This window comes from Protomyctophum bolini, assembly GCF_963924005.1.
Source record: "Protomyctophum bolini genome assembly, chromosome: 22".
NCBI lineage: Eukaryota > Metazoa > Chordata > Actinopteri > Myctophiformes > Myctophidae > Protomyctophum > Protomyctophum bolini.
The window spans coordinates 10,252,471-10,263,548 of record NC_137883.1 but is presented as its reverse complement, the minus strand read 5'-3'; the positions used below and the strand labels follow the sequence as shown (position 1 = coordinate 10,263,548).

The window sequence follows — 11,078 nt, the reverse complement described above, 5'->3', positions numbered from 1 at the left end:
AAAAGGGAGGGGGGGTGGGGGGGGGGGGAAACAAATTGCAAAAAATAACCTATCTACAAGCTCACAACGCATAGGATCGCGAGTAGATCTGAATAAAAAAAATAGATGAAACCAAGATGAACCCTGTCTGTTGTGCCTATTTTGGGCAAATTTGTAATAATTACCAAAATTGTGGGTTATACACATATCAAACATAACCATATCCCTACATTCCCCAAAAGAATATCCATGTTATTGTAGATAAAACATATCCCCCAGTAAATGGAACCCTGCAGGTGTATGGAGTCACCACTGTATGAGTATGAGTATAATGTAAGAACATGAATGAACCACTACGTTCTTGTAAGCGCTGCTGATGAAACAGAGGCCTTTTGCCATGGTAATTACACTGAAATATATACAGTATCTATGGAGTTCATGCGGTCCTTGCATGTAACCAAGAATGCTGACTCGTCAAAGAACAATGTACTGTACTGTCCTTAAAGCTGAAATCCGGGGCTCATTTCGATGAACAAAGCGTTATTTTAACCACTCTGTGTGGTAGACTATGTGAGTGGTTCTCAAACATTTGGGGCTCAGGTAACCCCTGTTAATTACTTGCGACTCTTTTTGATACAGATACTGTACAGTCATGGCGGCAAGACTAACTGTTCAGGAGAGGAGAAACACTGTTTTTTTTTTAAATCGACATGTAATTAAGAATGAAATGCTTAAACTGTAGCTAGGTGTAATATGCTAGAGTCCACAGAAGTGAACCTTTCTCAACTTGCTGTTTTCTGCAAGACATTACCGGTACATTAATTACATTATATCTCCAAAACTGGTGGGTCAAACTGAACAACCAATATGTCAATTTGAAGCTATGATTCCCTGCTTTCACAAATTGAACATCAGAAACGGTCACACTTGATAGCAGCTTTTGTCATACGTCGGTAGGTAAATATGTAACACTTTAAAAAAAAAAGATACAGTATGTCACGAGGAAAACTGGAGAGAATATTTGTTTCCATTAGGACAGACTGAAAATAACTTTTATACTTTTATACCATTTAAACCCCCAGCATTGGGGGGGGGGGACATCCACCAAAAATAGCTGACATATTGTGAGCTTGGTGAGACTTGGTGTACTGGTGGCTACATAAACATCACACCAAGTAGAGTTGAACTCAGGTCCGTTTTACTACGTTTAGAGGGTCTAAGGGCACTTTCACACCAGACATATTTGGTTCCTTTAAAACCACGGCACCCACTTTGAGAAGCCCTGCACTATGTTATAGGTAAATAGGCCTCCCTACTCCTCCATTGAGGAATGAAGGAGTCTTGGGTGCGATACAAAACTTACGGATTGTGGCTTTAACCCTGATCGATAGAGGGCAGTGTGTGTGTGTGTGTGTGTGTGTGTGCACGCACACACAGGTGCTTAGGCGCCATGAGTCTATGCATGAGTCTCTGAAAATGTCTGTAGTGTGTGTGTGTGTGTGTGCACACGCACGTGCATGTGTGACTGTGACAGGCTGATGATTCTGCACATTGGCTCTATTGGCTCTATAGCGTGTTTAAAAGCCAGGTCAGGCAGAGGTCATGTGACCTGAAGTCATGGCAATGCAGAGTGTCAGCACTAATGCAGCACAAAGCAAACACGCTGGCATGCAACACATCCTCACTGTCGGGTGGACAACCTCACATGTTCACAACACACTGGCATGCAACACATCCTCACTGTCTGGTGGAAAACCTCACATGTTCACAACACGCTGGCATGCAACACATCCTCACTGTCGGGTGGAAAACCTCACATGTTCACAACACGCTGGCATGCAACACATCCTCACTGTCGGGTGGACAACCTCACATGTTCACAACACGCTGGCATGCAACACATCCTCACTGTCGGGTGGACAACCTCACATGTTCACAACACGCTGGCATGCAACACATCCTCACTGTCGGGTGGAAAACCTCACATGTTCACAACACGCTGGCCTGGCATGCAACACATCCTCACTGTCGGGTGGAAAACCTCACATGTTCACAACTGTTACCGTTCAGGAAATGAAACAAAACCATGACCCACTGTTATAATCTGATCGTTCCACTGTTCCAGTCCATTGTAATTAATATAGAGTACAAGCTCGTATTAATACTTTTCATTGGTTCAATATGTAAACCCAGGGGGGGGGGGGACAAGACACACACGTAACCACTTTCACGATTTCTCAAACATTGCAGATCTGAAAGCTCACAAGGCGTCGCTTTGCCAAGCGTCGGCAATCTTTGCTACTTTTGTGCGACACTATAGTATGACAAAGGAGGGCATTACTTTACGAAAGGACTAAAAGGTTGAAATATGGAGCTACAAGGTTTCTGCCCGACAGTGACGACATGCAGTAAAATGGACCATTTGGTTCAATTTGTGCACAATTTCACAGTGCAGTTTAAATTACACACAGCTAGCCACAAAGACCCCAAAATAACTAAATGAAATAATAAAAAGACAAATATGATAGAACATGGCCAACAAACATGACCCGGACTCCCCAAAGACGAGAGAGTTGAATCAAAGAGTCAAAGGAAGGCTTATTAAAGTCTGATATTGTGAACCCATACTGTATACGGCATGCCTTTATGGATTACTGCGAGGCAGAACACCCGGGTACACAATGAACACTTGTAATACTTATTAATATGCGTTTTCTAGCTGCTAGAAAAGCGATATAATAAAAATTGTAAGGGTGTGTTTCTCAATGGATGTGTGATGCGTTTTTATTTTATTTCAACAGCGCAGTGATGCATCAGTACACTGAACAATGTGACCTGAATCAGGGGACTGCCGGTCAGTGTGGTTCAGGGCAGGCTCAAGGCTTTTGTTTGCCGACTGATGACTGTGTAGTGTGTACACTACAGCATAATGACTAGACAAAGAGAATGGACCCTCTGTTGAGACCCTCTAGTGACTCACTGACCCCTTTCCCACCCGTTGGTTCCCAATGGGAGCCGGTTCAGTTCTTTTTGGTTCTTAGTCCAGGAGTCTTTGCTTCTGGGGGTCCCTGGAGGAACAACAGATTTTCAGATGGGGGTCGGCGGCCAATTATATATATTTTTGGGCGTCCTTGACATGAAAACGACTTTGAGAACGACTGACAGAAACAGACTGTTAGGATTTAGAAGGCATTTGTAGAATCGTCCTACGGTCTAAATGGGTTAAGGATAGTATTGTTGTTCTGTCCCATCCGTTCAACACTTTAGGTCCAAACAAGACAGGATGAACCGTAATAATTCTGATGAACCCACTGCTTATCTTGTGTCACTCTAACGATCACCATTTCCAATTACACGCAAGATCCCCTTGCACACACGATATCACACAAATCTAAGGGGCAGATAACTATGAAATTTGTTCACAACAACACATACTAATGAAATTAAACATGCGCACACGCACGCACGCACACACACACACACACACACACACACACACACACACACACACCGCGCACGCACGCACGCACGCAGGCACGAGAAGAGGGCATCAACCAAAAATAGCAGTTCTCAAATTGTGGGTGGGAAAACAAAAACAAGCCTTAATGCTAATGTTTTTATCGCATCAGGATTGCTTTGAAGTGCTATAATTGTAATTCATCGTTACAAACTCTGTACCAGAGTGATGCAAAGGGAGTGTCTCGTTATTGTGGCACTGCAAGCCATGTGGTGCGACTGTGCGTGCATGTGTGTGTGTGTGTGTGTGTGTGTGTGTGTGTGCGCGCGCGTGTGTGTGCGTGCGTGCGTCCTACCGTCCGCTAAGCAGAAATCCAGCAACCAATGCCATCAAGACCAGCGCCAATGTAATAGAAACCGCTACGACGGACACCTGGGTGCGCTCACTGGAGGCAGCTACTGTTGAGTTAAAAGATGAAGAGGTTAGATAGAGAATACACAATATTCAGAGGGATATTTGTTTTCACAGCCCGTTTCGACACCTACGAAATAGTAGCATGCAACACGACATACAGGTAAAGACAAAACATCATCATCATCAAAAAGCGGACCCTCGGCGATAGAGCCTTCTATGTGGCAGCCCCTGCCCTATGGAACTCTCTCGCCTTGGAGAGACACCAGACACCAACATTGGACTTTAGAAGTCTGCACTGAAGAGACATTTGGTTACTCAGGCTTTTGGCAATTCATTTGTTTGTTTATTTTTCTGTATTGGAAAGCGTCCTTGGGCTTCTTGAAAGATAAATTCAGAGTGGACAAAACCACTGCTAAAGTGATGTTGTTTCCATTTCAGTGTTCTATGTCTCCGTCCAGATTACGGTACATTATTGTCCAGTGATGACTGAGGGGCGGATCAGCGTCATTTGCTATTGCGATAGGGTTATCTATCTATATCTATCTATCTACTGTATCTCTCTCTCTCTCTCTCTCTCTCTCTCTCTCTCTCTCTCAGGTTGTACTTACAGTAAGGGCTTGTTTGGAACTCGAACCGTCGACTGAAGGCTCCGTATCCCGCTGAAGTCCTCGCCCTTACCTGGAATATGTAAATAACAGTATAATAGTAAATAGTGCTGCACTATGACCATTATTACTGTAAAACAAAACTTAGATAATGTTTCAAATGATCTCATATGACAGACAGACAGACAGACAGACAGACAGACAGACAGACAGACAGACAGACAGACAGTAGATATTTTGAAAACACAATTGGTGCAGACAACCGAATATAAATATCTTTCCCTCCGTTTTCTGACCTGGAAGATATAAGCTGAGGAAGGCTTCAAGCTGTCCACCACCATCTCTGTCTTTGTGGATTTGATGATGGTGTAACTGGAGTCCTGCTCCTGCAGAGGAGAGAGAGAGAGAGATGTTGAACAAAAAGAAAAAAATCACACCCGTGTGAAGTGAGGGGCGCTCTTGTCGTCGTACATCATCCAATAAAAAAATGAATATATTCTTCATGAATGAATTACGTTATTATCTTTTAACCATGATACAATGTTTAAAAAACTCATCTTTTCACCATGGTCATGTAAGACGACAACTGAATGTATGTGATTGGTTAGCCGACTTGCTTGCATTGTCAATGGCATTTAATGCCATTTGTCAATGGCAAATGTGAGACTGTATATAACTGTACAGTACAAAAATGAGAGTGAGACAGAGAGAGGGGTGGGGTGAAAGCAAAATATTAAGCATGCGGGGACAGAGAAACAATTCACTGTATTGATAGTAGTTTTCATAGTTTGCCATAGAACATTTAAAATATTGAATTGAGCGGTAGAAACAGACAGGAAGATACATTCCATGAGATTGCCAATGGATTCCAGACTTCACCGCACACTGGAGCAGCATCCATTCATCAAAACGCTCGCGCACGCACACACGCACGTACTGTACATTCATTATTCAATACATTTTACAGAAGTCAGTAAGCACAATCAATAAACGCTGCACTGTTGACAGAGTAATAGAGAATGTGTATGGAGTTTACACTATCATGACAATTAGTTTACCTGACAGTGTGTTTCTGCAGTCATTCTGCAAACTGTGTCTCTGTATTATATACGGAATAAAAAAATGACTGAGTAGCATGCAGATCAGTGATAGGCTCTTTCAATATCTTTCTTAAAGCCTGCATCTGCCAAAGCTATACAAAAAAGTGTGTTGAAGAGATATTTCATATTTGTCTTTGCGTGAATATATATGTGCGCACATGCGTTTGTGTGTATTAACAAATGAATAAGACAAAGTGAATGTATTTACGAGGTCTGTGTGTGTGTGTGTGTGTGTGTGTGCATTGGCACGCGCGTGCGCACATGCGTGTGTCTAAGGATCAGTTTCGCCAACTCCAACCGCATGAGGTTGAGACACTGCTAAATGCCCCCTCCATTAGCCTAAAGCCATTAGCTAACCACTGACCACAACTCTCCTAGTCTCTCCTGTATACCACCCATCTGACCTTCCAGGACACGAAGAGAACGGAGAACGAACAAGAGGGAATGAAAGAGGAGAGGAGAGGAGAGGAGAGGAGAGGAGAGGAGAGGAGAGGAGAGGAGAGGAGAGGAGAGGAGAGGAGAGGAGAGGAGAGGAGAGGAGAGGAGAGGAGAGATGGGAGAAGCATTACATCGCTGAGCTTAAATACTCCGGCCTGGGTTAAAAAACTGTATTTTCTGCCCCGTGATCTCACCGATATCTCCCCATTTACTGGACGGAGAATTCAAGAAGTGAAACAAAGTAACCGATACACTCATGTTGGAGCCCTGATGTCTGAGTTGAGGATAAAAATAGGTTCTAAATGCCACTTTATACATGTAGAAGAAGTATTATTTATACTATAAATACAAAAAAAAAATCCTTATGGAAGTGTATTTCTTTACACACGTTAAATGTGGGAAAGACACTCCGCTGTCCCTTTGAGCAAGGCAGTTCATTGATCACGTATAGAAAAAAACACTTCAAAAAACGTTAATCTACAATAAAGCCTCGACTGGTATGGGAGCTTTTTACAGAGTGCAGACTTCTATTATTTTTGAGTTAATTGAACACGGCCACTGTCGGCCAGTGTTTAGTTACAGCAGGTAGACAGTGAGTTAAGCTGTCACTGTTACATCATTTTGTTCTCATGACCTCACCACTTTTAGTTTAGTTTAGTATTCTGCAGCCTTTTGTCTGGGCTGGCAGTTGTTACAAAACCGTAAGGGTTTTTCCATACCGTCCTTTCCACCCCGAACCCCGATTTCAACATCGTCCTACTCTGCTGCCCTAGGATAGACTAGTGAGTGTGTCTTGAAATCTGACTAAACCCTGTCCGTTTCTTTCAGTATACGGGTTTTAGTAAATGCTTAGTTTATGGAAAAAACCTGAAAAATAGCTGATCTACAGGCTTGCAAATCTAGAGCTTATAGATATGCTATAAATTGGGCTTTATTGCTTAACACAGTATGGACTTCGCTATCTGCTGTATAGGCACACGTTCCACCACCAAGCTTCCCTATGGGTGTGTGTTGCGCGTGTGCGTGCATACAGTATGTTTTATCTTTGAGGGCTTATTTTGATTAATCTGGCTCAAAAAAAGTGTTAGAGACCTGTATTTAATTGTGTCCTGATGCGACCTGTGTGACAGTTGTATCATAATGATAAATACCCGGGCCACACGCTGCTACATAATGCTCGGCTGTGGGGAACATTTTAATGCAGCTTTGAAGTGATACGAGGACCTTTCGTTAGTCCTCCTCTGTACAGTAGTTTCAACATAGCATGGCACTAATCTTAACCCATTTTGGGCCGGAACCCCTTTTGGTGTTAGCATGATGTTATGCTTTAGCTATTGAAAAATAGCAGATCTACAAAATCAGGTCAAAATGGGTTAAAGGACAACTTCACCACTTTTCCTGAGGTTAATAAGGTCCTCACTAATAATCATGATAAAACGGCACGATTATTTTCTACTCAGTCTGTGTCTCATAGGAGGGCAGTTTAGAAACCGTCATTAACAAGAATTTTTTTACAAAAATGTTTAGATTTTCATTATCGTGAGAACGATGGCTTCCATTTTCGCATTGCAACTTCTCAGGACTAGAAAGCCTCCAGTTTTTATTAGCTTGTATCGATGATGTCACTGGAAGACGGTTTCTGAACTGCCCACACTCTCCTATGAGACACAGACAGACCGATGATTATTAGTGAGGACCTATTATACAGTATGAAGATAGGTTGAAAAGTGGTGAAGTGGTCCTTTAAAGAAGCCCACACCTGTCTAAAGCCCCCTTCAAGGTGCAGTATATCTATCTGTTAACTGAGTCGTGTATGGGAGTAAGTAACACAATAAGCTGCCACACCCACACAGCTCTTTATCAAAGGCCTTCTTTGTTTTGTGTGACTGGGCTCGAATTGTTTCCCCAATATCATAACAATCTTATTTCTATGCCGACATACGGCGGTTATCTGGTTTTTCAGTCGTTTTGTATCTTTGATATTCAAAGGGAGGACGAAATACAAAAACCTATAATCGTGTTGTTGAGGCAGCCAATCTTGGGACTTATATTTTAATGGATGAAACATATTTTCAAACAATCTGTAAGGTAGAGCATGTTGGTTCAAATGCAGCCCATCCCTCTCACCACTGTTGTCTTTCTCCTTACCGTTATGTCTGCGTACGACACCTCAAGAACAGCCTTTCCAAATGCGTGTGTTTTTAATCTTGGCAGCCTGACGCACACGCGATATGCAACTCATCAACACACATCACATCGCTGCACGAGGTGGTGGTGTCAAGACGGCGATGAAAGGGGCCAAGCGCTCGCAAATAGAGACGCGACATCAAAATAACTGAGATAGCGGAATGAGGAATGAAGTATTACTATTACCTTTTCAAAGTACTTGATCTCGTACTCCAGGATGATGCCGTTGGGTCTGTCAGGTTCCGCCCATGAAACGGCGATGCTGTTCTTCCCCACGTGACCTTTCCTCACCACGCTGACTGGCGAGGGGGCTGCACACACACACACACACACACACACACACACACACACACACATGCACACACACACACACACACACACACACACACACACACACACACACACACACACCAAAGAGATTTCGACAGTAAGCAAACAACCTGGCACAGAGTGAAATCCCAGTAATAATGTAAAAGTGTGATGCAAGCCAGGGCAATCCTTATTTTCATTCCATTTCATTCATTCCATTTGATTGAGATGTAACGCCACAATAAACTGTGATTACACAGAAGGGGATTACCTAAATCCAGCCAGTAAACCCAAAATATCTTTCTGCATTTAATTTTCAACCGCAATGGTTGCGTACCATAAAAATGGTTGCGTACCCCAAATTATTTTGGGGGGTCCCCAAATTATAAAAAGAAAAAGAAATGCAACTGAATGGCTGGAAAATGGAAAAGAGTTTACATAGTACACAGAGTACATGCATAAACTTTCCTTATATATAATAATACTTATATCTGATTTCAGTATTCATTTATGATATATTTTCTATTAAGGTCATTTCTCCAGTCAGTTTGTATTGGGGGCGGGGAGGAGGAGCGGGGCAGGGGGTCGCGAGACATGGCCAAAGCATTTCCGGGGGTCCCCAACCAAAAACATTGAGAAGGGACAATAAAATCAATACTCGGATAATCTTTGCTGCGCTTAAATTAGAGACTGCTGGCAAAGCTGTGATAGCCGTGCACACAATATGCACAGGCAGCGCAGTCAAAGAGGGTCCTGTAGTATACAGTAGGACTCATGTTTTAGCATAGCTTTCTTATCAATGTCCGACTCTCTCTCACAGTGCCTTTCCTTTTGTAGGATGGCATAATGGACCGGCGACATCCAGAGGAGGACGACAAGAGGACGAACTAAATCAAGAGAGGGGAAAACAACTGACTAAACACTTGGTCAACAGCGTTACGCTCACAGAGTTAAATGGACATTGTGGATTGTACTGTGTAGCGAGGACAGGTTGGCATCGCCTCGCTGTCAAATTAATGAGTGTGCATCCATCATCGGGCCATCTTGACGTAACCCGAACCGCTGGTGCGTCTCCCAGAGGACCAGTTGGAGACTCTCTGTCATATAAAGAGCTTTTAACCAGCGAAAACGCTCCCTAAGGCGACAACCTAATACCTCACATACATACAGTACAGTACTGTATGTGCGCGTGCGTACGTGAGTGTGTGTGTGTGTGTGTGTGTGTGTGTGTGTGTGTGTGTGTCCTTTCCTGACTATAATTATGTTCCTGCATGAGTGTTCGTGAATGTGTGTCTCTATGTTCATGAAAGCATGTACACAAATGCACACATTTATTGTAGGTATGTAGAGTATGATTATGCACATCTGTTGTTTGTGTGACACTGTGTGTGTGTGTGTGAGAGAGAGAGAGAGAAAGAGAGAGACCCACACACCGTTTAGATTTCAATAGTCTCAGCAGAGCTCATGGGGGAATAGAGCAGTGCTACAAACAGAGTAACAGTATCCTGAGTGGACAGGCTGCACACAGCCCTGTAATCACCATCATCTTAAAAGCCCGAAACACGAGACAGACAGAATCCTGCGCACGCACACGCACACACACACACACACACACACACACACACACACACACACACACACACACACACAGACAGACGAGAAAGAGTTGCCTTGCTGCTCTCTTCACCTATTCCTCTTTGTGAAGTGATCCGTTCTCAAGTCCTCTTTTGTATCCATACAGAGTATTACAGACGGTTAGGACACTGGATTGAAACCCAGACCAGTGACCTCGGCACAAACTGTATTTCTTAAGAGGCAGTGGCTCAGGAGGTGGAGCAGCCAATGATCCCAAGGTCCTCCCATGACTGCATGTTGAAGTTTTCCTGATCAAGACACTTAACGCTTGAGCAGCTTGGTGCATTGCATGGTTTCCTCTCCGTCTGCTTAATAAGCCTTTCCATCTGCTCAACCCCTGCCTTCCTCTGCGTTTGATTAATATCAAAGTGACTCGAGACTAAAGAGAGGTACAGAAAAGCCAAATGTATTGCTGTCGTCATGGCGTAAAAACATTCACTCCAGTGGATATGCGACAATGTCCTTCCTATCCTTTTTTGAGGGGCGCTAGCTCCTCCTATATACAGCTTCTGACCCCACACGTCTCAATATTTGCCATTGCCAATGAAAGGAGAAATTAGGTCCGCCAAACATGACGTAAATGTGTGGCAACAGGCATTCTGATTGGCCAGTATGAGATGATGCATGATGATGTACGATGATAAGAGTGCCCCTCACTTCACTAGGGTGTGATTTTTTTTAAAATTAAATGTAGCTTGCAGTGTGCAAAGTGACAGTCGAGAACGGAGACAGCACGGAGACAGCACGGAGAGAGAGAGAGAGAGAGAGAGAGAGAGAGAGAGAGAGAGAGAGCGGGCAGCACGAAGTCCCTGCTTTATTGCGATTGAGACTGTGTTGGTCGTGGACTCTGAGTTGATGATACTGTAGATATAAGCTACTGGACACACAAAACAACCCTCTGTATCAAACATAAATGTATTCCAAGGCTGCGAGGCACGGCACTTCCATGGGCCA

General features: G+C 43.4%; 1 protein-coding gene across 1 annotated transcript in view; it reads right to left on the bottom strand.

Moving 5' to 3' along the window:
• The window catches only part of epha5 (EPH receptor A5), a 99,339-nt gene that overhangs the window by 25,147 nt on the left and 63,114 nt on the right, over positions 1 to 11,078 (bottom strand). Inside the window, exons 6-9 of the mRNA XM_080756551.1 lie at positions 8,367 to 8,491; positions 4,752 to 4,841; positions 4,459 to 4,528; positions 3,792 to 3,894 (exon numbers count right to left, since the gene is read on the bottom strand). Coding sequence (XP_080612677.1) covers positions 3,792 to 3,894; positions 4,459 to 4,528; positions 4,752 to 4,841; positions 8,367 to 8,491 — 388 coding nt within the window. The remainder of the gene's footprint in view (positions 1 to 3,791; positions 3,895 to 4,458; positions 4,529 to 4,751; positions 4,842 to 8,366; positions 8,492 to 11,078) is intronic.